Source organism: Chlamydotis macqueenii, chromosome 3 (assembly GCF_036417535.1).
Source record: "Chlamydotis macqueenii isolate bChlMac1 chromosome 3, bChlMac1.mat, whole genome shotgun sequence".
NCBI classification, from domain to species: Eukaryota; Metazoa; Chordata; class Aves; order Otidiformes; family Otididae; genus Chlamydotis; species Chlamydotis macqueenii.
This window is the reverse complement of record NC_141558.1, coordinates 32,371,167-32,397,638: the sequence shown is the minus strand read 5'-3', so window position 1 is coordinate 32,397,638 and position 26,472 is coordinate 32,371,167. Positions and strand designations below refer to the sequence as shown.

At 42.5% G+C, this 26,472-nt stretch overlaps 2 protein-coding genes across 3 annotated transcripts in view; one reads left to right on the top strand and one right to left on the bottom strand.

Moving 5' to 3' along the window:
• The first annotated feature begins 1,247 nt into the window (after positions 1-1,247).
• B3GAT2 (beta-1,3-glucuronyltransferase 2) lies at positions 1,248-21,461 on the top strand. The gene is made up of 4 exons (XM_086744198.1): positions 1,248-1,932; positions 13,344-13,488; positions 20,387-20,535; positions 20,615-21,461. Exons 1-4 carry the CDS (start codon positions 1,378-1,380, stop codon positions 20,699-20,701), a joined length of 936 nt encoding a protein of 311 aa, XP_086600324.1. The 5' UTR covers positions 1,248-1,377; the 3' UTR covers positions 20,702-21,461.
• Positions 21,186-26,472, bottom strand: part of SMAP1 (small ArfGAP 1) — a 103,119-nt gene continuing 97,832 nt past the window's right edge. For both annotated transcript variants that reach the window (XM_086744197.1, XM_086744196.1), the window contains 3 exons: positions 25,537-25,705; positions 24,577-24,905; positions 21,186-22,169 (listed from right to left, as the gene is read on the bottom strand). In XM_086744197.1, the coding sequence (XP_086600323.1) occupies positions 22,035-22,169; positions 24,577-24,905; positions 25,537-25,705 (633 nt within the window). In that variant the 3' untranslated portion in view covers positions 21,186-22,034. The remainder of the gene's footprint in view (positions 22,170-24,576; positions 24,906-25,536; positions 25,706-26,472) is intronic.

Here is a 26,472-nt window from a genome sequence, read left to right as displayed (position 1 = left end):
GCATAGAAAACAGAAAGGAAAGCAGTCGTTTAAGCCAAGGAGGCTGGTGTGAAGGCTTGACCGATTTCTCTAACCCACGCTGTTCCTAGCAGTAAGTCAATGATGAATCCCCCTATTTCTGATCTCAAACAGTCCACAAGTCGGTGAGACCATCATTTGATCTATACAAGCATAAACGTTTTAATTGGAGAATTACGGAGAATTCGGTAATTTGTAAATACTAATGCAGTGCCTCTGTGTTTTTGTGCAATGCGAAGTTTTAAAATCATAATTCAAGCTGTAAGGAAGCGTTTAGTTATGACAGCGGGGAGTGTTGAAAAATGCATCGGAAACTTCCCTGGGAGGAAAAGACTCGTAAGAGGTTTCAGATCGTGCCTTTCATGTGTGTCGCGGCACCTGATGAATGCCTTTTTCTTACAGTAAAGACAGGTGGATGATTATGAAATTCCCATACACGAGCGCTTTTGAAAAAGGAGCCCGCAAGTCCGCCCGATCTACAGGGAAGCAGCGCGGCAGGAAGCCAGGGCGAAGGTGGGGGAGCCCGGGCGGGCACCCGGGCCTGCTGCCCCCGCCGGGGGCGAGCACCGAGGAAAACCGAGCGAAACCGCACTAAACGGCTGCCTTATCTACAACTTCTGCGGAGCTCCAGAATATCCCTCCGGTAAAAAAAAAAAAAAACAAAACAAACAAACAAACAACAAAAACGAAGAGAGCGTCAGCCCGCCGGTACGAGGGGTGAGTACTGCGGGACATACCCCCTCCGCGGCGGGGCAAGGAGGTCCTCCCCGGCCCGGCCCGTCGGCGCTGCCCCGGGGACAGCGTCCCGGCCGAAGTTGTCGCCCGCCGCGGAGGGAATGAGCCCCCTGAGGGCGCGAGCGCGGAACTCCGCAAGCTGCCGTCACCCCCGCAGCGCCCGGGGGTGGCAGCCGGAGCGGGGCGGGGCGGGAGCCCCCCCGGCCCCCGCCCGCGGGGACCCTCCCTCCCTCTCTCCCGCCCTCCCCTCTCCGCCCCCGCGCACCGCCAGAGCCGCCGGGGGAAGCGGAGGAGAAGGAGCGTCTCCCCAGAGTCCCCCGCCGCGACGGCACCCGGTCCGGTGATGCCGAGGGTGAAGGAGGAGGAAAGGCGGCCGCTCGCCGAATAGAGGGGCGGCGGGAGCGGGGCCAGGCACCTGCCCGGCCGGCCACCCCGACCCGCCCCACCCCGCCGCAGGAGGGAGCGCCGCCCGCCGTCGCCGCCCGGCCGTCCCGCGGAGGAGCGAGGGCGGGTGGGCGAAGGGGCAGCCCCGCCGCCAAGCCGCGGCCATGCGCTGAGCGCCGCCGCGCCCGTCCATGGGGCGGCGCTGAGGGGCTGTGCGGCGGGAGGGCGCCGGGGGGCAGGATGAAGCCCTTGCTCTTCAGCCGTTTCCTGCTGCTGCTGCCCTGGGTGCTCATCGTCATCATCGTGCTGGACATCGACAGCAGCCGGGCGCCGCTGCCCGCCCTGACCCCCCGCGGCGGGGGCGGTGGTAGCGGAGGGGCCCGGCCGGCGGCGGCGGGGCGAGCTTCCCCCGCGCCCCGGCGGCCCGAGGCGGCGCTGCCCACCATCTATGCCATCACGCCCACCTACAGCCGCCCGGTGCAGAAGGCCGAGCTCACCCGCCTGGCCAACACCTTCCGGCAGGTGGCGCGGCTCCACTGGATCCTGGTGGAGGACGCGGCGGCGCGCAGCGAGCTGGTGAGCCGCTTCGTGGCGGGCGCCGGCCTGCCCTGCACCCACCTCCACGTCCCCACGCCCCGCCGCTACAAGCGGCCGGGGCTGCCCCGCGCCACCGAGCAGCGCAACGCCGGCCTGGCTTGGCTGCGCCAGCGGCACCAGCACCTGCCTCCCCCCCAGCCCGGGGTGCTCTTCTTCGCCGACGACGACAACACCTACAGTCTGGAGCTCTTCCAGGAGGTGCGTGCGGGGCGCGCGGGGGGGAGGGGGGGCGCGCTTCGCCGCCGGCCTCCCCTCACACGCGCGCGCCGTTTCCCGCCTCCCCTCGCCTCTCCTCGCGCGCCTGCCGTTTCCCGCCTCTTTCCAACCGCCCTCAGGCGCCCGCCGCCGCCCGTCCCGCCTGGCTGCGCGGGGCTGTGCCCCGTCCCGGCTTTGCGACGCGTCCGGTGCCCCTCAGCCAAAACGCAGGCACGGACTAGTCAAACCTCGTCCCCGGCGCGGGCACCTTGCCCTCAGCCGGCGACCACCCTTTCCGTGGTCTTAATGGTTTCTTCTCCCTCCCTTCCACGCTGCCCCCAACTTTTGACGTCTGTTTTCTCGTTTTCCCCTCCGAGCGAGGCAAGCTTAGGGTTTGTATAAGGAATTCTGTATTTTTGTTAAAACTGGGATGAAAAGCGCTCTTTGATGTTTACTTTTTCCAGGCTGCGTCCCTGTTCCCTGTCGGGCAAACTCGCATCGGGAGCCGCCATCCTTCACAGCTTTTTCTTGGCGTGAGTGAATGAATCGAGAGCCAGCTCCTTCACGTGGAGTTGCCCAGTCTTTTCGAAGCCTTTGGCTCTTAGAAGCAGCAGATCGTTTGTGTGGTGACCAAACACCCTTTCAGGAGTCTCTTTTGTGTTTTTCTCTTTATTGCTGCCCCTTGGTGAAGGGCTTTGCTCCTTCTCGTTGGGAATTGGCAAGCTCTCAGGGGAGAGGGTGTCCAGCTTTCTTTCTGGGTTCCCCCTGGCAGGATAGAGGAGTGTTTAATAAGTGGATGTAAAACAGGAAAAGAAAGATCATGTGCGTCTTCCGTGACAGCTAGAAGAGTAACCTTGGCAGGGAAACGAGGGAGGGAAACAGAAAAGTAGATTGGCAGCAGGCGGGGAACGTACGGGACTTCAGGCAAATTGCGGTCCATGTCTTCTGCTGGTGGACAGTGCGGTAGTGAGTGATGGACACCCATATTCTGCAGTTTGGAAGCGTTTTGCTGCCTCAGATGCTTTACAGTCAGTAGGTTAAAATGAACACGATAAGCAGAAATGTGGAGCACGTGAAATTCCCTAGAGCAAGTTACTTTAGAAATGCTTATGTTCTTGTGTGTTTAGATTTGTACTGCGTCCCTTTCCATTTCCAGTATACGTGGGCAGGCGCAGGGTCCCCGTTCAGCAGGCATGCCCTACTTCCTTTGCCTCTTTGGCATTCAGCATTGAAGCTGCTAATTTGAAGACCTTTGCCTGGAGGCTAAACCTTTGTTGTAATTGATTTTCTTAAAATCTCAGGGCTGTGCTTAGCGCATTATAATGCAGAGTGATTCCTCCTACCGATCTTTGATGTGATGGGAGTGTCCACCTCTGTTTGGGGATGTGAAACTAATCTGATCCAATCTTAGGAGGGAGTCTGTAAATTGATACAGAAAATACATTTTGGCACAGTGAGTAGCGTGGAGACAAATCTCTACTTTTTGTTTTGAGTGTAAATGTTGGGGACAAGCTAAAGGAACAGTGTTGGCAGACACATCACTTGAGTGACCCACAGCTGCTGAAAGGGGGTTGAATCGGGTTTATTCTTTTATAATTTCCTGTATTCTAATTACTGTGAATGGTGTAACAAATTACCTCTCTAATCAGCTAGGAAATGCAGAAAAGCTAGGGGATAAATCTGTCTAAAGGGTTAACCTTGAAAATTGCAAGCACAACAGGCCATCTGTGTTAGCAAAAGGAAACAAGAATGGTAGCCAAAGTCCTAAGGCTTGTCTTTCACTAGGGTTCAGCAGTTGGGGAAGAGGTGTTTGTCCAGAGCCCTGTATTTGCAAGCAAACATGCCCATGAATTAGTTTTTTCTGTGAAAAGTGGTGATTGGAAAGCTCTGTTACAGGAACAGAGAAGGGGCTTTTGCTTCAGTTATCACTACAAGTTCCCGTGACTGTTTTCTGGAGTCAATGTAAGGTTTCTGGGACTCTGCTGGTAGTAACACGGGGAACACCTTGTCAGCCTGGTGAAGTTAACAGAAATCCCTTGGCAGGCTTTGCCAACTGGATGTGTCTTTACAATGAGTGGGAGGTTGTTTTTTGGAGAGAGCCAGTAGCCTTGTTTTCAGTCGAGGCGCTGCTTGAGGGTTTTAGGTTTTTCTTGTTTAAAAAAAGCTTCTCTGTCTTTATGGATTCTGACTTGACAGCTGTGTAGTAAACCCAATTTCTCCTTCAGGAGTTGATTGATTTATGAGGGCTTCATGCTCATCTTCTCCAAGCATGAAGAGAACAGCTTCAGAACGTGTGGTGTGCAGATGAAATCTAGTAGTAATTCCTGTCATGAAAGTGGCGGTAACAATACCTGAGAGGGAGTTTTTTTTCAGGTTACCCTGCCAGGAACAATTCTCCAGACCTGCAGTCACGTAATCCCAAAGGAGGTCTGATAAACTGTAGTCTGCTCACTGAGGAAAGTAGTGTAAATGTAGAGGCATGAGACAGGAGCTCTGAATTCTGGTCCTACCACCATCCTGTGCTGACTAGGTGACCTTCAGGATGTCACTGATGTGGGCCCAGGGACACGTGGGTGCCAAACTGCCAGCAGCAATGTCTGCTAGCACCTGCCCACAAACAGTTATGTACACTTGCTGGCTTATGAAATAGTAGGTCTATCTTCTCTGTAATGGCTTTCTTCTGAGTCAAAGTTTGGTTTCAGTACCAGCAGTGAGGGCTTCAGGGTGTGGGCAGTGGTGCTAGTTAGGACCGTAAAACCAACATGAGAGAAGCATTGGCGTTAGGGGTGCGTTTTGTTCAGAGGTCAAAAAGGCGTAAGGACAAGGGGTAATGGTTTTAAATTAAAAGAGAGTAGATTTAGATTAGACATGAAGAATAATTTTTTTTTTTTTTTTTTTTTTTTTTTTACAATGAGAGTGGTGAAATGCTGGAACAGGTTGCCCAGAGAGGTGGTAAATGCCCCATCCCTGGAAACATTTGAGTGTTGGCCAGGTTGGACAGGGCTCTGAGCAACCTGATCTTGGTGAAGATGTCCTTGCTCTTTGCAGGGGGGTTGGACTAGATGACCTTTGAAGGTCCCTTCAACCTGAACTATTCTATGATTTTTAAGGGTCAGAAGTTGTGCCAGGGAACTGCACTTCAGTGAAGAATTACATTTAAGGCATCTCCTTTGCTGTGGAGTAGGTTTCCCTAGTGCCCTTAGAGAAGACAGAGCCTTTTTAACAAAGCAAAACCCACAAAGGCTCTGCTGTGAGTGGAGGTGTACAAGCTGTAAGGGCATGATCAAAAAGGAGCATGCTTTGACATGAGATGCCATGGGATACTTCTGAGAGCTTTTGATGAGGAAATTCTAATCTCTGACCAAAGTACTTCTGTCTGGTACTTATGGGAATGAGTATCTTACATTTTATATGGAGTGGGCTGGGCCAAATAGACCTGGGCAAAATGTGTTTCATGGAAATCAGGAAAAAACCCCTCCAGCTTACAGTGGCATTTTGCTGGAAAATGTCACCATCTGTCATAAATCTGGAATGCTCTGGTGCTGTTTATAGTTGGCTTTTTTTCCCCAAGACATACGATGGCATGTGTGTGTCTAGCTTAATTTTTGATTGGAAAAACTGTGTTCTTAAAGTGGGCAGGGTCTGAGCAGGTTGAGTTGTTATCAGATGAGAGTTGTTATCAGATGGTTTGTCTTTCTGCTGCTACAGTGTATTCAGCATTGGCTCAGCTGAGTATTTTGTTAGGAAAGGCTCACTTTCACTGGAAAGGCTTCAGAGAAAGGTCCAGTTAGTTCAATGATTGTTAAATTATTCAGGTTATTAAGTGGGGCTGCAGCAATGGTGAAGTATTTCCAGGAGTGGAGGCATGGCCTTTAAGTTATTCCCAACTCGCTCTGCTTGAGAGTGTAATGCTGGTCAGGTGAATCATTTTAGTTTAATGCTAATGGTTCTGGCATATTGTATTTTGTCACTTGCTATTTTGAGATCCAGACCTCAAAAATTTATGTTTTTTTTCCTGCTTAGATATATTCTGTTCACTTGGTGGTGTCCATCTGCATCGCTCTGTCAAAAAAAAAAAGTCTGGTTTCTGAAAATGTCTTTTATCAATTGAACATCGGCCTGCATTCATAACAAAGCCACTCAGAGGCCTGAAATCCCAACTACTGTATTTGATATGCTTTACAGATGTTTTTACGTGAATCATCATAACTTCTATTTTTTTACTGTAGGCTGTTCTTTTTGGAGTGGCTCTGTTACAGTTCGCTGCATTTGTGCTTCATCTTATTCCTGAATGCAAGTTATTGTAATATTGTGGCTGATGCCTAGCAACTGCCAATTGTTTATTTTTAGACTTCCAAAAAGAAAACCTAGATAAAGCTGGCATTCCACCTTCTTAGAGAGGTTTTAAAAACAAGATTAGCCTAAGGACTGGAAACCAATGATAGGCATAGCTAAGTTCCGCTTCCCTTAACTCTTCACATCCTTCAGGTGTTTCTGCGTCTCAGTTATTTTCTCTGCCCTTTCTGTATTTCGAGTACTTGGCCAAACGCCACTGCTTTCTTGGCCCGTGTCTGGATACGTGTGCAAGCTGGAGGAATTAGTGTTGGAGGTCAACTCTGCTATTGATTGTGCAGACTCCCCTGAAGCCTTTGAGGGTGAGGAGTGAGCTGCCTGAGGAGTACAAGGAAGAATAGAGGTCTTCAACAAGTATGAGAACGTGAGCTTGCTGCATTCTGAAATGCATTGGTTTTTAGAGATTCCTGTCTAGGTTATTATCTATCACCTTTGCTTGTATTTTGCTCAGACACCTAAACAGATGTGTATGTGAAATTAAAATGCTTATATCTAAAACTGTAATCTCCCTCGCTGTCACGCCTATCCTTTCGGTCATTGGTGTCTAAAATGCCGTAGCAAGATTTGCTAGGTGCCTAGAGCGTGCAAGTGTGGCATATACCACTGTCTTGTCTGCGTGCAAGCTGAGGATTTGCAGACTGGATTTCCTTAGAGAAGCCCATGCTATAAGGTGTGATCTGAATACAGCCTTGCAGCATGGAGTTCAAAGGATATAATGGAATTAATTGTCATTTCTAATGGGGCGGAGTGGATTAAAGCTCAAACTTTTATTTAATAGCTTAGCAGTTAGCCCTCTTGCCCACTGAGCTGGGGACCAGAACTCAATTTGCTGTAGCTGTTGCCTGCAAAAGAATGCCCTGACTATGATGGTAGCGTTGAAGCTGGGAAGGACATTAGATGAGGGACAGCTCAACCCCTTCTCCTGAAGTTGAGTTAGTCTTTACAGGTAATTCAAGATTCATGGAGCCACAGAGAAGGTAAGAATCTGATCAGTGAAGAGGACAGTCAGCTGGATTGCTCCTCGCAGGAGTAACTAAAACATCAAATTAAACAAAACTTCCCTAATAATTTGACGGTATGCTGTTGCTTATATAGTGGCCTAAATTGCCCAGGTAGGATCATCCTCAAATCAGCCAGATGGGAACAAAGATTCATGAAGAACAGAGGGGAAAATAGGAAACATTTTGCCTTGGCTAATGGACTTGACCTCCTCATTGAAGGTTAGGTCTGTCCAACTTTGGTAATTTTCGTAGTGGCACTGTAGAGCAGAGAACAAATTGTGTGTGATTCAGGCTGAAAGTGTTTTCTTATGCCCCTGCCCTTCACTCTCCCGAAAGGTACATATGAAGATAGCAGATATTCTAATGGCTGTTAACAGTTTGTAGCCTGAAAGAATAAATTCTCGTTATTAAAAATAGACCAGAAATACTTGCAGGCATTGCATGTCACACAGGCTTCAGTTTTCCTATGATCATCTTTGTAAAATATTTTGAGAGCAACTAAAAAAAAAAGACATTACAGAAGAAGTGAATATTTACTATTTATTCCTACTTTGACTAGGGAAGGGTTAGTGCTTCTTTGATAATTTTTACAGAATTATCCTAATTTTTATCCACTGTATTAAGCTAACTTCTATGTATTTTTTTAATGGACATATTTATGCAAAATATTTAAAAGTAGTATAAGTCAATCTGTTTATCTTTGAAACCATGGAGAGATATTTTGTTGTACCTCTTGGAGCTGGTTGAAAGAAATAAAAATTTTGCTATAGTCTTAAAAATAACGTTCAGTAGTCTAGACATAATTAAATATTAGCTGGCTGTCATTAGTTATTTTCTTCATAATGAAAAAAAGATCTAAATATGAGTTAGCAGTGCATTAAATACCTTTCCAGCATATAAATGATTTAAGAATACATGACAGATTTTAAATGCACACTGACAATGCCCTGCATATAGACATGTAATACCTGTGCTAAAGAGTTTGGATTAGAAAAGACTGGCAGAGAAAGAATTAAATAGCTTAAAAATGAGAGGAAAGAGTGACAAAAAAAAAAGCTATTTGAAACAGATTTATCCAAGTGAGGGACTCTGGGTTACAAAGTACCAAGCACTGTCTGTTTCTGCACCTTGACAGCAATCTTTTTGCCCGTGAAATGATATTGTTACTATGAAATTAATTACAAGTGGTCAGCAGCTCTGCAGACCTACAGTGAACAGAACCTTGTAGAATAACAGAAAGCAGGATGAGAAAAATAATTAGTAAGTAGAAAGGCCAAAATAAAACATGAATAGCAACCATCTTGGAAGTCTTCCCAATCCAGAGAAGTTGGCTCCTAGCTGCTTTAGTTAAATTTAGCACAGTTTTCTCCTGCAGGGAAGCAATATTGACATTTGTGCCCAAGGATGCTGGTATAATTTAGAAGCATTAATCATTGTATCTGATATGTGAAATGTTACTTGAGAGAAGGGGGAATTAATCTATCCTCCCTCTACAGTGTAGATTGGGTAAGAATCAGCAGAGAGGTTTAAAGCAGATGTTTGGAAAAAAGCTTTTTAATGTTGAGGATGGTGAAGCACTAAGTCGGATCACCTGTGAGGGTTGCAGAGCAGGCTCGATCAATGGCTGACAATTTTTTTCATCTGTAGACCCTTCCTACAAGTTTTGTCATGGAGAGATACCTTTTACAGTCAAGTTTATTGACAACAGACTTGCTTTTTGAAGTTACTATTTCCTAAGCATGACAGTCCCTGAACCACAAAAGCCACTGGCACAGATTTTCTGTGACTCAGTACCTCCTTTGAAGTGATGGTAAGGAGGGGCAGAAGCTCCATTTAATGCCTAAGTAAATGGGCATCATTGCAGCTGAGCTATTCCTCTGACTTGTAGTTGCAGTCTCTTAAGTTTTGTTGTAGCAGAATTTGCCTTCAAATGACCTGTGAATAACACAAGATGCCTGTCTGAGAACTTGATAGGGAACCTGACTGTGCTTGTGCTTTAACCCATAACACTTTCCCCTGTGGAAAAGTTGTAGTGGAAAAGCTCTAGATCTTGTCTTTGGTAATAATATTTTGGATTTTTGCATAGAAATCTGCTTGAGTTTCACTGGGGTGGACAGGGTGAGCCTGGACGATAACGCATAGCCTGAGCAGTACAGACCACAAACTAAATAGGAGTTGAAGTAAGAGAGAACAGGGGGAGAAAAAAGTTTACTGTGTGGGGCAGACAGGTTTGTGTTTGCTGAGAGCTTTGAATCTCAAATAGAAATGCATCAACAACATGCTGCAAAAACGCTAAGATTGTTGTTCCAGCCTGGAAGCCTTTTCACTGTAGGAAGCATGGCCTTATTTCCTTCTGTCTGTCATCTTCCTTCATTCCCGTAGGGCTTTTATGTTTTGTCACTGGCTTGGCATCTTCCTATCCATCAGTCCCAGGACATTCCATTAAGCAGTTTTTCTTGATTGACTAATGAGGTGCTATTTTTGGCAATGCTTTTATCAGTATCTCTTTTATTGCTCAGCTACGTTTTCTGCATTTTCATTTGTTATTCTTTAGTGGTTCCTCTATTGCTACTGTATTTATTGTTACATGCCCATCACCTCACTGGGATTTCTTTGGTCTGTTATTACTGCTCTATCCTGTCATTTCCTTGCCCACCTTTTCCCAATTGTCCCTCCTCCCCTTCATGTGAGTTTGCTCTACCATCTTACAGAGTCCTTTTTGCATCTTCCCCATCCAGTGCATTACTTTCCTCCTATGCCCAAGATCCCCTTTCAGATAATCAAAAAGTGAATAGAGGACAAAAGCATTTCCAGAGGGAGATTCATCCTACCTGAAGACAGCTGTCTAAGCCAGGCAGGGTGACCCACGCCGGTAGGTTCCTACCTCTGTTCATTAACTATAGAAGTCTAACTAGGAGAGACCGTAACTTACAGAGAGATAAGCATAAAATGAATACCATTCATGTAAGCTACTAGGACTTAAAAGGCTGAGTATTAAGACAACATGTTCTACCACGCATTAAAGTGACAGGTAGAAGAGTAATTTAGGAAGCTGTTTGTAAGTTATAGGATTTTGGCAGTTCTCTAACCCACAGCAATAAATCTATTCAGAGTTAACATGTTTTTGAATCACCTTTTTGTGTCCCAATGATTAGCAGCATCAAATTCTAGATGCAAGCTGGCCTTTTAATCCAAATAATAGCTTTCTCCCCGTCATACATAAATACAGCCTTAACACATCAGTATGTGAAATGCAGTAATGCTATTCGCGGAAGATTAAAAGAAATATTCCTACTTTCATCTGCCTAACATATCCTGAGGCTGTAAGTTATTTCAGAATTAGCATAAATACCAGCCTAGATGTGTGCTTTCAGTTTGTACTTAAAGGGATTGCTGTATTCTTGACACCTGCTTATTTCATTCTCCAAAAATGTAACCTGCGAGAATAAAGAAAGCAATTCAAGGGCAAAATAAAGAGCTCTGTAAAGGGTTACTTACTTCCTTCTGATGTGTGGTGGCTTTCCTGACTTAACTCACAGACACCGAGATGGACACAAGACTGTAGTAATTAAAACTTCCCGGGTGATTTCATGCTGGTTTCATGAGGTCAGTGAGATACTTTCCAGTGGCAAGATTTTCCTACACATTGGGTATGGTAAAGTGTTAATGTAAATCAGTCTGGTTCTGCTAGCATAAATGCTGTGGCCTCTATTTTGACCCAATTCAGAAGTCTCGTGTGATCTGGCTTATTTTGCTGTACAGCTGCCCAAATGCTCACTGTGGGAAAAGGCAGGGTATGGGTTTACTCTCTTGTAGTTAGAGTGTGCCTGCCCTTGTCTTGCAGCGTTTTATGTTTAGCATGGGTACAGGCAGTTGGCACAGGGTAGCCAAAGGGCTGTAAATCAGAACAGTAGTAATTTGTCCAGATATCCATACCCTCCAGAAAGTATTAATGGCAACACAAAAAAAGTTACTGGGCATCTGTTCGTCCTGTGGTTAATACTGGTGTAGCGTAGTTGGGTGTAGGTGGCTTGATCGTGCCCTTGGAAACTTATTGGAAGTGTGCCTGCGCGGACAAGCCCAACAGCATGATGCCCTGTGTCCATTGTCTGATGTATTTGGATGTTAATATAAATACACTGTTAGAAAAATTTGCAAAATGGATGTGTCATTAAAACTAGAGCTAAAAGATCTTCATGAGAAGGTTTGACTGATTCCATATCCGAATATTTAATTGCTAATTCTGCGTTTCCTAAATGTAGGGGAGTGGGAGAGATTGGAAAAATAATCTTAAGCAGGGAGAACAGTTACAGATAAACACATTTAACAATAACCTATAGATTGATTCGTGGCAGTCTTTCACTGGCAATTAGTCAGTGGTTTGGATAGAATCCTCATCAGGAGAAATCCATATATTGCCAGTTGTATACATACCCTGTTCTTGCACAGTATGGACTGCTGCTGCTGAGAGAGATGGTCTGACTTGCTGCAACAGTTACTAGGGGGCAAGTGGGACGTTTTTGTTAAACAAATTTAAAGACAAAGGGCTGCAGGGAGGGAGGGGAGGTGCACATCTCTCTTGTGTGTTTATGTACATATTTGTGGATTTTTAAATACGTATTTTTTGCCTTTCCTATGTGAAAATTCTCCTGAGAATGTGCTAATCTTTGTAGCTTAGAAATGTGAACCAGAGTGACGTGCTATCTTTGTTTTTTCTGGTGGATCTCCTGGGAGTCTAGATGATATGCACGGTAAATCTTTCACCTTGGCAGAAAGAGAGGGAAGTGTTTAATATTTAACCAAGGTTGTCTTTCACTTGAACATCTATTGATAGGGGACTGCAGTTACAAATATGCGTTTTTGCTAAGAGGAGTGCTTGGAAGGAGAAAGGGATAACTTTTCCCTAAGGAATAGGCCTCAACTACAACAGAAGAGGAGATTGTTTTAAAAATCAATCAAATTAAGCCCACGTTATACTGAAATAGTTTAATACATCCTTAAATAGGACGATATTTAAGCACAGTAATTAAAACAGTGGCTTTTGACTTGATGTGGGTACATTGTGCAGGTTGCTGTGTCCATGCGCTCATCTTCTCAAGTTCTCACACCAGCCTGTCAGTGATTTTCCCATGGGGAGCAGCGTGTCAGGGTTCGTGTCATGTTATCTCCTGTTTACTGAATAAAATGGTCTACTAACCAGTGAACTGAATTCACTGGCTCTCAGTCATGCATGCTTCTTGCTAAAGAAAGAGTAATTTTTTAGTATCTATAGATACCTCTGGGTTAGATGAGGACCACATTTCCAGAATTACATTTAGTTACATTTACACCATTGGGAAAAACTCCTGTTACTGTTAGCAAACTAGCAGAAGCATCCTGCTCATCCTGCTTTCTGTCCTTCTCAGAAACTTAGGAGAGCTTTTCAAGAGAAAATGTAAAAGTTGAAAAGGCTTAGCCCAAACTTAATATTTTTTTGTGAGCCTGTAATAGATCTGAGCTGCATCTACTGTACAAATCTGGTGTGTTGCAGGTAAGGGAAGAGTTGCGCGTCACAATTTCCTGTACTCAGTGTATTTGTTACCAATCTCATACTAATTGTACTTGTCTTAATGAAGCATGTGTTTGTTAATCGTGGTTAAAATATTCTTTGTCACTGAGCTTGTACAATATGTAGGCAGTCTATAGAAACAAGCCTACTGCAATAATGCTACAGTCTTGTAGATAAAAAAAAAGATCTACCCCACCTTTGAAAACCCAAACAAGCAAATAACAAGACAAATGCTGTTTTTTCATGGCTTTGAAATTTTTTGTTATAAAAAAATAATATGAACAGGATGTCAGTAGAATTGAGATGCCTACAGGCTAGAGAGCTGGAGATTTCACAGAAAATGAGTGGGCACATGCAGCTTTCAAATGCTTAACTCTTTTGGGCTGAAATCCGTAAGCTAGAACTGCTTTTAAATACCTAGTCTTGATTAATGTGTAGGCATTCAATCAACACTTACAAAAAAGCCTACTAGGATAATGTCCGCATGGTCACACTGTGCCTGCCTCTTGCAGATGCGTACAACCCGCAAAGTATCGGTCTGGCCCGTGGGACTGGTGGGAGGACGACGGTATGAGCGCCCAGTCGTGGAAAATGGCAAAGTTGTTGGCTGGTACACTGGCTGGAGAGCTGACAGGCCCTTCGCTATTGACATGGCAGGTAAGTACCAAGTTTCATGATGCATGAATGTTTCTCATAACTGTTCTTGCATTTTTTTTATGAGTGGGACAGAAAGACATGTCTCAGTGTAAGCAGCTTTTAAAACTTCTGAAGTGCAGCCACTGTTACGTAGCCCTTCAGCACTAAATTCCTGGAAGCCTTAGCTTGCACATCTCATCTAATTAAGTTGCTTCTTGGTGATATCTGAACTTACGTTCACTTGTTTTTAATTTTATGCAGCAATTTGGCTTTTATGTTCTATAAATTGTTTGTCTGAAATAAGTTAATTGTAAAATAATTCATCCAATTAATTTTTGCAAGGAGCCTATGCTTTTCATTGTGTCATCAGTATATACCAGGCAGTATAAATGCAGACCCTTCTTAGACCTCATGTTGTAAAATGCTACTTTATCATTTTTTATTGGTTATTTGGAATGACGGTGATAACTGTAGATGGATATAGTTTGAAATACTGAGCTTAGGGAAAAAAAACACTGACAGCTATAGCCTAGTAGATGAAGGCAAAAAAGCTTCAAAATGGATTAATCAATCTTCTGCTGTGACGTTAGCACACTGCATAGCTCTGTCTTGCTGTCAGTCCATGCTTAGACAATCTTTTGTATATATTCACAACTGCCACATGAATCACCACCGTGCAGAAGTCTGGTTTCTGATGTAGCAGCAGCTGGTTTCCCAGTAAATGATATGATATTTGCACTTACTTAAGGGTATTCTGTATTCAGGAGAGGAGAAGGGAAAAGTAGGGATACAAGAGCAAGAACAGGGTAGAAATAGCCAGTCATTTTATTTTTTCTGAAACCTTTATGTTTTTGGAGTGGGAAAAGGACAGTGCTTTCTAATCTCAATAGAATATTTTTATATGGATTGAAATGTTGGATGAAAAATATGTATAGTACAATTGGTTAAAGGAGTAAAGGAGAGCTAACAGTTAACACCTCAAAAGACAGAAACATCAACAGGTGAATTTTTTTTCACTGTAGAAGCATTTCAAGTTAATAGTATCACCTGTCATGAAAAGAAATATTTGAGTGTGTCAGTAGAGGCATCCCTCAGGGAAGAACTAGGTATGCCAGTCCTTAAACCCATGCAGCCTGTTGAGCACTGCAGCTGCACATGTTTACCAGTCTCTGCCTGTGGATTTATAGATGCATATTGATACTGTGCTATAGAAGTGGTTACTTATGGGCATTAAAAGATGACAGCATGGTTCATAATTCATTAGCAGCAGGCAAAAAGCCATTACACAACATTAACCAAGGGACTCTAACCCAGACATGAAGAGATACTTAAGAACTTTTCACGTAAGTTGATGTTTACACTTTGGAGTTGCTGGCTGAAGCACTGGCATAAGGGAAAAGCAGCTCCATTAGCAACATTATCTCTTGGTACTTTTACCTAAAAGTCACAGAAGGGAAGGTTGTAGAGACAAAAGTACAAGGGTTGAGAGTAGAGGAAATTATTGCAGATCCACAAACAAGGAGCAACTACTTTGTGAGAAAACTTTTATTAGTCTTCAAAAAAAGAACTGAAGAAATTAAATTACATTTTTGATTTCAGCAAGAAGGGAAATGGATGCTGTGTAGGCTGATAAAAAGTTATGTTAAGTTTACATCTGCATTCCCCTCGGGAATATGGTGGAGGGGTACAGACAAACAGACCAGAACCTGTAAATCCAGAACTGCATAGGCACCTGATCAGGTGCAGACTGCAGGACAAGTGTTATAATGGAGTTTTGCACCCCTGGCAATCCCCTGACCCCCCAGTATACCCTTGGGGACTTGCAGGACTTGCTAACAAACCTGAGTCCATGCTGTAGTACATCACTGGTATTCCTCTTTCTACTGCCACCAAATACATAAGCAACTGAGGTTATACCATACACTGCACCTAAGGAAGATCAAGGATCTCTTTTGAAAGTATCACCATGCAAAAAGAAATAGTGCACATATCAAATTGCTTAGCTATCTACAGCTGTTTTTAGTTAAAGTTCTGATTGCCATGACACTGGCGAGGGGGCTTTCTTTGGTTTACAGAACTCTCTCTTTGTAGTGATTTTTCCCAGGAATTTGATCATGAGGCTGAGTGTGAAAAGAATGACTGCTTAAAAGGTTTGGGACCACTGATTGAACTTGTGGCTGTTCAGAAGAAGCGTGTCCTTGCTTTGAAGCACATAAACTTCTTCTTCTAGACTTCAAGATAGAGGGCCAAATTTAAATCTACTGCAAGTAGGTCCTTGAGACAGTCCTGCAAGAGACCAGTCCTGCAAGAGACCAGTCCTGCAAGAGACCAGTCCTGCAAGAGACCAGTCCTGCTGATTTCACTGGGATCAGCTCCAAGACCCTAGCTAGCCAACTTCCCTAGATGCTTCTTTGAAATATACTCATACATAGCAATCACATGAGATCAGTTCAGTACACATTAGTTATTTCTTTCGAGAAGTTTGTGGTTGACACTGCTATTCTCTAGTGCTAAACTGCATTCAGAAAGCAGAGTAGCTGTTGCCTGTGTTGCTTCTCATCTGGCATCCAACACACCATATGAATTAGTTTGTGTTTTTAAGTTCTGCCTCAGTTTTAACTGTGGGTAGGCTCTAGAGTTTGTCACAGACTTCCTTACCCTCAGGGAAGGAAAGGGAGAGAAAATTGGCTGCTGTAAGCAAAAAGTGATATTGATTCTGAGGTAGGCACTGTGTTGTTTATTTTAGACCTGATTTAAAATCTTTATTAAGTGATGCTCTTAGTGATTTACTTTTGGCTTGATCCCACTGCCAGAGTTTTTGAACACCCATGAGAACAAGTTAGATTCTCATACTGTCAAGATTGTTCAAGGAAAACAGATGCATGACTTATGTTAGCATTCCAGGAGCTGCTTCCTTCAGTCGTAGAGATCAATCTACAGCTGCGAATCACTGGCAAGCAGATTTTGGACTTCTGGTCCAGAACTAATCTACTGTACGCTAAGACCCTCTGCTAGAGCCTGAGGAACTTTTTTATTTTTTTTTAAAATTATTTCTATTTTTTTTAGATTTTGACATAGTATGAGGTCTTTAGTACATCTCATCTTTCTTATGGTTCCCTGAGAAAAAAGCTAGTCTATTAATGACACTGCAAAACATGATGTATTTTGTCTCAAGCTGAAAGACTCACTGCTGAAAGTCAGAAGTACAAAAGATTTTGAGTGGCTATGGCAGCTACCAAATTCAAAACATCCTCCATCAAAGGGTAACAACTATTTTAAATGTTGCTGAGTTTAAAATAGAGCGCTTCTTTCATGGTGCATTAACTGTCAGCAGACACCTTTGTTCTGAACTATAAAAAAAAAAACCTCCTGGTTGAGCACCTCTGCCTTATTGCAACCCACACAGTATGTCACAGGGAGAAGATGCTTCTAAGAAGCCAACCCCAAGCCACAGCATGTTGAACAAGCCAAGGCAGTACTTTGAATTGTGTGGAAACCAGTATAGCCAACAGTATAGTCAACACCAGCCCTGAGCATTAGCATTTATACACTCCAGAAGTGATAAACACTCTCAGTTTCTAGCTTGCCTTCAGGTACTATCCTATCATCTACAGCATTTGAGAAGCAAAGGCATTAATCACACCGACAAAATCTTTAAAGACCGTCTCACTTTAATCGTATGAAGAAAAATGGTTCTGTCTTTTATCAGGAGCTATTGATCTAACACAAGTCAAGGTGTGAATTAACAGGAACAGCTCCGTAGAAAGAAGCACGGATGTAATCTTTGCCGTGTCTCCCAGGTATCTTGTCCTCCAACGAATTAATTCTTATCTCGGTGGCTCTTTGGCCAATTAGATTTAATTTACAGCCTTGCATTAAACACACACACAAAAAAAACCCCTCTTCACACTCAGGCTACCAAATTGTCCCATGGCATTTAACGTGATCTTAAGCCCAATATGACCTTGTAGGAATAATGATCAAGTAAAAGAATTGTATGTGCGTAGCACTGTTCAGTTATGCTACACTGGAGACAGTAATCCCAGACTAATCCCTGTTTGGGGATAGAATTCAAAATAACAGTGTCTTTTCATCTATTCCCACAGGATCGTTACCTACTGAGATAAATAACTAGTGCCAGTATGGTCAAAACCTGACCCATCTCCTCTCTTTGAAGCCAAAATGATCCATCTATCTGTGATAAAAATTCAATTGAAAGTTGTCACTAAAAAATAGGTTTTCCTCAACTCCATCTGAAGTCTATCTATCTACATAAATACAAAATGTCCTACATGTGAAATCAAAGCGGTGGTAAAGCAGAGCTGAAGAACTAGAGAGCCAGGAGATAAGTCTCCTTGAATTACTTTAGCTCTTCACATTGCTGCTTTGTTGGATTCTTTTTAAGAAACAAGACTGTATGACCATTGATCGAGGAAACGGGCCACAGGCCGGTCAGTGCACGGCAGTCCACGTCCTTGCCACATACAATACTCAGTTTAATAGTTTGACTTTTATTTGATGCTGGAAACATGGGGGATTTTTTGATAGCACCCTAAAATGGCAGTTTTGTTATAGCATGGTACTGAGGGCACATGTTACATGCAGGGGGCATGGCCAGCACATCTGAAGATCTGTGCATAGGAGAGATCCACCCTCAGCTCTGGATTCAGGTTTCTTAAGAGAGGAAGTAAGCTTTGCAACAAGAGAACCCAGGAGAAATTAACGTATGGATAAGTATGGATTATGGGGGCTGGGGAGCCATGCTGTGACACACAGAGATACACAGTAGAAAATCAGTGTGTCTCTTCTGCTTAGAATGGATTCCTTCTCCACTCTAAAAACTAGGACACTACACTCATTTTGGTGTTTACTTCATTATTTTCCCTTAGTGGATGACCAGCTTAAGTCTAAAAAATTAACTTTTAATTCTTTTTAAAAACAGCAGCTTACACAGCTCATCAGGGCTTCAACAAAGCCTTCCCTTGCAAAGCAAAAAAAAAAAAAAACACCCACCCATCCTAACCAAAAATACTGAACTGAAGCAGGCCATGTTGTTCATCAGTAATAAGTCTGCGGTAATCTTTCAAGCTGCAGAAAGCTGGCTGTGTACACTGCAGCTGTCTCTTGCTGAAGGAGTTTAAACTCTTAACCTCAGCTCTTCACAACTGATGACACTCGACTACAAACAGCACTGGGATGGAGCCAACCTTGTGCTCTCTCTCAGCCAGGCTACAAGACGTAGGAAGCAAGAAAGACACATAGCCTGCTGAAGACAAACCGCTACCTGGGAAGAAAAGTCTAAATTGCCATTCTTTTGCCTGGTACTGCTTGCCCAAATCCAGCAGCTGGAGCAGAGAACAGCTGGATCCCAGCATGGCTGCTAGCAGGTGGTACAGTTTGCAGAGCAGAGGCTGCAGAGCTTAACTGCAGAGAGTGAGGACAGTCTACACCCCAAGTCTCATGCCTCCTGGAAGTCTTTTCTTCATTAGAGTACTCTGCAGGTGTGGGTAAGCCCGTTCCATCTAGACACATATTCTGCTCTATCTCGGCAGGCTATAATGTGTAAAGTTAACAGCGTTTTCTGCAACTGTGTCTGTTAGTGACTTCGGACCTCAGTTTACATCCAGCCCATAGTCTTCATCTGCAGTGTCCAAACCTTTGCTTTTAAAGGAAAAAAAACAAAAAAAAAAAAAATCAAATCATCTTCTGGTGTCTTCCTGTGCTTTGCTACAAGCAAGAGCATGATTGTTAAGATAAATGTGGTTTCACTGTGCTTTTTTTACATGTGATGTAGCAGTGACTTCCTTACATTTTCCTCTTTAAAAGGCTCCCATAAAAGCCACAGATACATTCAAGGAAAATATAGTAGCAGGATAAATCTAGTAAAAAAGGGGACAGATTTATATTCCCTTAGAGAAAGTTATATTCATTTTTAAATTGAGAAAATTTTGATACTGGCTTTAGAATGTTCCTGCAGTTTTCCAGAACAGATGTCAAAACTGTTACTACTCCTGTTATAAAGTGACAGCTGGAACCAGTCTGAACTGATGAAAAAAGGATTTCTGGGGTAGGCTTGGCAATTAGACATAAGGACTTACAAACATAATTTTTCTTCACATCAGTCAAGGCTTGAGTCACACATGTGACTGAACCTTGCAGAATGGAAACTGGAGAAGTCTATAAAGAATGGCAAATTGGAGGTTTCTGAGAGCTGCTTCAGAGAGGGCGAGTTTGTTCAAGCTAGTGATTTCTTAGTTTGTAATCTCTCTTTTAGGGAGGTAACGTCTGTTAGCAGAGGAGTGCACCGCAAAGAGGCAGGCGCGCTGCTGAAGTTCTTTCAGTCATGCTGTGCAATGCAGATCAGCTGCAGTGTGTCTTGCAGACCACTGTTTATGAAAATGATTCACAAGTCCACAATAACTACACAGTGTACAAGGCACAACATTAGTACAACTTGTCTTTCATCAACAATAATGTTAAAACTCTAAAGACCACAGCTGTTACGTCTAAATAACATATTTTAACCTTTTTTTCTGACTCACCTTTAAAATGTATCAAATTTACACTGTGCAAACACTTTTAGGTTTCTTTCACTTAGAATTTATGTTTATTTCTTAATTAGAAGTAGAAAGGAAGGATAGTCTGAGATCTTAAGCAACACCTGACTTTTCAGGCAAAAAGCGCATATTCTCTCCGTGACAGGAAATTAATTAAACATGCTGAAAATATGATTGCACGTTCAGGGCAGAACAAAACAATGCAGGGTGTACAAACCTACCAAATATTGTCTATCCATATAATCAAATTCACACATTTTTAAGAAGAACATAGAAATTTCTAAGCTTAAGTGTAACTTGTATAAAATTGTAAAGCCTAAAGGTTTTTCTTAACCTGTTTCCCCACCCCCCTTCTCTCCCAGGATTTGCTGTGAGTCTTCAAGTGATTCTGTCACATCCGAAAGCCGTATTCAAGCGTCGTGGTTCTCAACCAGGAATGCAAGAATCTGATTTTCTGAAACAGATAACAACAGTGGAGGAACTGGAACCAAAAGCAAATAACTGCACAAAGGTACTGATTTTCACACTCGCTAAAAAGCTTTCATATCATCCCTGTAGACAAGTATGCTAACACCAATGTTGTTTTATAGGTTCTCGTATGGCACACACGAACAGAAAAAGTCAATCTAGCTAATGAGCCAAAATACCATCTGGACACAGTCAATATTGAGGTATGATGTGGAGACACAGTTACACGGGAAGTACAGGACAGTGGCTATGTCAGAATAGTCTGCTCCTGCGTCAGACCTTTTAACAGTCACCCGATGGACTTCTGTGGAAACAAAAGCAAGCTGTCAGATACTCTAATAAGCAAATCAAGTGGGTGTGATTTGTTCTAACTTGTTTGCATGCATTTCTGAACTCTCGTCTTAATAAACTGACACTCACCTTTGTTTTAAGGCTGTTTCCACATAGTAAAAACGATCAAGAGAAACACGGCTGCAATGGAGTATTTTCAAAATCATAATTTATGTATATACTTTTTTGTATTTATCCAGCTTAATGGTGTAATTATAAACTGATTTTAAGTCACAAACTGTTGATCTAAGTATTTGCATAAATTGATTCTCTAAATTGAACATGTTTTCCTTCATTAAAAATAGACTCACTGAAGAAATAGCAGATAGGTCAATACAATAATGAAATAAAGACCCACAATCATTTATGGATTTATCCTTTTAATATAGGGAAATAACATTTTATCATTACGAGGCACCATAAAATGTAAACACAATCACTGTCATAAACCTGGATATCTCTGCAAGGAGAGGTGTATCAGTTCACATTGAGTTACCTTGCATACATGCTGTGCTGCTACTCCTCAGCATTAATACTGCGTACATGGCTCCTGAGCCAGGCTGGATGCTTTACCACAGGAAACTCACATGGATCAAATGCTCATTTTTAAAAGAATAAACTATTGATTTGTAGAACCTACAGCAACATCCAGGTTTATCTTTCTTTCAATAATCATAGTCCCTGTTACGCACACCATAATAACATCACAGTGAAATGCATGATGAAACAGAATTTGTTTGATACACTAGAAAACATTGCTCAGTGATACATTTACATTCTATTTATATATGATTAAACATTTGTTCATACAGTACCTTCTACAGGATTACTGGGTAATTTTGGGGAGTCGGGGTTCATATTTTTGGATATTACTAACATGATAGCTACATCCCTTATATGCAAACATTTGATCTAGAATTTTGAGGGAAAAAATCAGTATGTGGTTAAGCAGCTTCTTAAATATATGGTCTATGAAATCATATGCATTGTATGAAAACGCTGCCAGTGATGTATAAATGTATTCTTGATCTGCTTTTCACTACATCAAATTTAAATCAATATAGACCACAACACGGTCAGTCAGTTATATTCTTAATCTGAGCGGCTGGGGAAAAAGAAGAAGAATATGTACATGGAAGGAACAGCAAAAGTAAATGCATTTGAACAAGGAATGTTAGGTGGCTGCTCTGAGTGAGACTTTTGCTGCAACGTTCACTTCCACAGTTGTGTGCTGAGAGTCTGACCAGAGGAGCTTCCAGTCCATCCTGCCGCTGTGCTGGGGGGCTGGCCAAAGCCCATCACGGTGCTGGAACTGCTGAGATTCATTCCAGCCATTTGCTGATTCATCTGTGAAGCAGACACACAAACCTCATTAGCACTGGTGGCCAAAAAGCAGTCATACTTCCTTAACCAGCAACTCTGTTAAAGTACATGTCCCTAAAATTAATATTTCTTACTAAATAGAGTGATTTACTCAATATAGGTTTCCAAGCATTTCTGAAGGTAGCAGCTTTTCTGGAACCAATTTCTGTTCAAGCCTTCACTGTTATCCATCAGCTGACTGGCTGTAGCACTGGGCGTATACGTCTAGTCTGTATAAACACTCCGCTACTGAACTTACAGAGAGTGTGACAAAGGAGTCCCACGTGTCTCCGCTGATAAGAGCTTGCTTTCAAAGTTTCAAAGCTAACCAACAAAACTGTGGCAACTGCGATGAAGAAACCCCAAAGCAAGTAATATAGCCTTGTCTACATTTGCAGCTCCAGATGGTTCTTGTTCCAGCAATATTTCTCTGGAGACCTCTAAATCTGGAATGCACAAGTTTTTATAGAAATTGTCCATTTGGTGGCAATCAACAAAGAATGAGGTGGATTTATAAACCTGAGTATTGTCTCAATCTAACCATTCTGGCTAAAGAACCTACTCAAGATACCATAATGTCTTAAAAACAAGTGAAGTAATTCACGTGCAATTTAAGATGACATCTAGTAAAGATGGGTGGCGAGTTCAAAATTCAGCACATTCACTTCAGGGATGGTGCAAAAATACTTCTACAAATATTATCTAGTCACTGTAATTTTCAGTGCTCAGTGTAAAAGCATTTTCCAGGTTACTCTCCCCTGCCTCCTGAAAAATGAACGCTTAGTGACAAGCCAAAAACCTAGCTGTGCAGAGTAAAGGTGTCCCCTCTCTGAGAGAGGAGAGCAGAAGAGCATTTGGAGCAATTAATAATCAGAGCCGATGAATAGGGTTGTTGGATAAGCAACACTAGATCCACATTAGAGACAGCATTAGGTAAAATCAGAGTTCATGTAAACATGAGTGAACAATACTGGGTTGCAAAATGAAACTGAAACATTGGTAAAAAAAATTTGTGAAATAAATTGCACACTAATATTTCAGGGCAGAATTCAGTACTGTGTGCTTTTAAATGTGGATCTGCAGAAACAACCCATCACTGAACATGAAAGTTTAAAAAAGCTGATGCAAACATCTTTTACCTAGTTGTTAATCTCTTCTGGAGTAGAGCTCTTAAGCAGCAGACTACGTATCTGAAGTGTGCTACTCTGGTAAGTAAAGCCAGCTCTCCTTTCAACTGGAGCCAGATATTAGGTCACAGTTCCCCTACAAACTGTGGAATATCAGCACACTGATAACACCTGATGTGCACGTGGTACAGAAACACGTCAAGAGCTTGTTCTCTGAGCCAACTTTTAATACGTCTTTGATAAGAAGCATGATTTTCATTTCAAAGCTGATATGGATCTTTCTACAGTTAGATACCCAGGAAAAGACTTAACAGTAAATCCACCTTTTTTTTTTGGTTTGACATTTTGAAATTCTCACCTTTTAAAAACTACTTTTCAAAGCAGAATGACAGCCTGTATTTTCGACAGGGGCTGTTTTATCCATGTAAGAAATGCTGCTTACCTTCATAAATGTTCACACCACAGGACTGAGCGGAACAGTAAAAATTAATATAATCCAATCTAAATAAGTCACTAAGGTTCACTTCCTGAATTACTAGAGTAAGCAGCCTGGAATTATATTCTTCTCACAATTCAAAGAATATTATGGAAAAGAATAGTTGCTGTCATCCATACTGAACTCCAAGGGAATCATTTGAGGTTTCTGTCCCCCCCCTCACAATAACCTCTCAAATACCTGACTTCAAGAGGTTTCCTTGGAAAATGTACAAATACAGTACTAAGTGTACACTAGCACTTTTAGAGAACCTTTTAAACATGATTAAGAAATTAAAAAACAGCGTGGGAATGCTACAGATAAATAACAGATTAGCCTAAGCAAATTGTCTACAGGTGAATGTTAGAGTGCAAAGCACTGCACATTCCACTGACATTTATCCTGAAGTCTGTAAATGAAAGTATTAATTGTTAACGGCTATCCTCCAGCAATTAAGTTCTGCTTTTAGTTATAAGGCTCTGTTTACATTTCAGTATTTTGTAACGGTAGCTAAGCTAGGTTTTTTCCTGGGTAGTTCAGATGCTGGGATGAGAGTAGCTACACAAGTGGACAACTGAGTTTGGTTTGCCTTGGCAAAATTTATTCTCTGCTTATATAGAGAACTATCTTTAACTTAATTATTCACAGAGTTGTTTTCCCCACGTGCCTCTGAGCAGTTCATAGTCCAGTGGTCTGTAAGTTGCCTCACCGCAGGTTTCCTCCTACAGCCGAACATTTTATATCTGAAGAGCAGCAACTTTTCTAAAGCTTGGGAATAGCAAGTTTTTACCTGAGAGAGGTTCCATTGAGCTTGTTGGTTTTGTTGCAATCCATACTTATTTTGTGGCGTGACCATCTGTCCCACCATTCCGCCTTGAGGTCCAACGACATTCTGAGGAAGTCCCATCACACCAGTTTGTGTAGTACCAGTAAATCCATTGGGCATTCCCATTCCTACCATCACACCTGTGCTCTGTCCCATGACTGGCACCGATTGTCCCATCATGTTTCCCATCATCCCAGGTGCTGCAGGCACAGGAACTCCCATGGCTGGAAAGCCTTGAAAATGAGTTGACGGTTGTGTGGTAAATGGCATTGAAGATGACCCCATGAACATACCTGTATCAGGGAAGGGAAGATTTCAGCAAACGTGTTCTGTGATTTTCTCCCCCACTCCCTTAAGTTAGCAGCACACTAAAATAATTTTAAAGGATAACTTTGTCCAGTTGTACGTCAGCGGTGTTAGTTTAGTTTCTGGTAAAAGTAAGAACTAGTTTAAAACCTCTCAAAGGAAAGGGACTCACCACCAGAGGTTAACTGCCAAAAAGAGTCTGGCAAATCCCAGTGGTGAACCAGAATCTTTTGATCACTCTATTGGAGGTCTTCGTTTACATCTAAGCAAAGCTAAAATCAAGGTATGGCAGCTCTGTACCAATCCTGGCAGCCGGCTGTTTGCACAGCGGGGGCTCGGACCCTGAGCCATGAATGAGGCAGAAGCTGCATTCACAAGTCTTTCAGTAAACTGTATTCTTGATAATTTGAACAGCTATAAATAAATTAAAATCACACACTATTTTTTTCTTTAGCTTTTGTATTACATTTCAGTAATTTTCCCATTTCTACAAATGGAAAAAATAAAAATCTTCATTTGCAAATAGGTAGCAACCTTAGTTTTAAACTTGTAGGAGATAACTATTCTAGGCAAAGCTTAAAATAGGATTTCACAGAAACCTTTAAAAAAACTATTTACCTGGAGCATTTTGCTGCTGCATGGTTCCTGTGCCATACAGTGATAAGATGGAGTCTTTGGAGAGTTGTTTCTTTGCCGACTCTTCGGATTTTGTTGTTTGCTCAGTGAACAGATCGAGATCCCCGGATGCTGCAGACAAGGTGGCAGCTGCTGGTTTTGTGGAAGTGCTCTGGGAAATAAGAGATCAGGACAGACTGCTGAATGAAACTGGCAAAAGATGTTATGTTAAATACTTACTGCACAGCCTCACTCCTGAACCAAATAAAAAACAGTTCGTTTAGCGAAATTAACTTTTAAGTCAATGATGATTTTAAAAGATGTGGTATGACCAAAGACAAAAGCCATACATACGGTACGGAAAGACCACCAGACCAGACAGAGGTTACGAAACATGCAAAACTGAATCCCCGACCAGCTCAGGGTGTACACATACAGAGTATTCATTCCTGTTGCTCCTACGTTTTTCATCAGCGAGAAGCATAAATCATGAGCTGTAGTTAGATTATGAAAAATAATGAGGAAATCAGTAAGGAGATTATAATTCACATCTCATTAACCCTCTCGTAGGCAGAACAGACAAAGAAGAGCTAAAACAAAAGATAAAGTGCTTTGCAATATACTACTAAGATCAACAGTATTTTTTGAGAAAAGGGAAAAGTAAGATTTCAGTTGATCTACTTACAGTAAGAACATTTAAAAAATATATTGTTTATAATTGGCTTACAGTTCTTTAAGCACATTTCTCTTATTGGGAACGCATTATTATCAACAACTTACTGTAGGCTGCAACTGAAAAACTAGAATGCACGCAGGCTGCCAGGCTTTTTTACTGCTCTTGCACCAAAATGTTTTGTAAATAAATGACATCCAGGTGCCTTTCAGCCCTGTTATTTTGCTGCTCATACACATACAGTTCCATACAGGGGCTTGCTTGGG

Excerpts from the sequence above, each read along its gene's own strand:
- B3GAT2 (XM_086744198.1), top strand. The coding sequence starts at position 1,378 with ATGAAGCCCTTGCTCTTCAGCCGTTTCCTGCTGCTGCTGCCCTGGGTG. Across the intron at positions 13,489-20,386 it reads CTTCGCTATTGACATGGCAG|GATTTGCTGTGAGTCTTCAA; the intron begins GTAAGTACCAAG and ends CTTCTCTCCCAG. Across the intron at positions 20,536-20,614 it reads AAGCAAATAACTGCACAAAG|GTTCTCGTATGGCACACACG; the intron begins GTACTGATTTTC and ends GTTGTTTTATAG.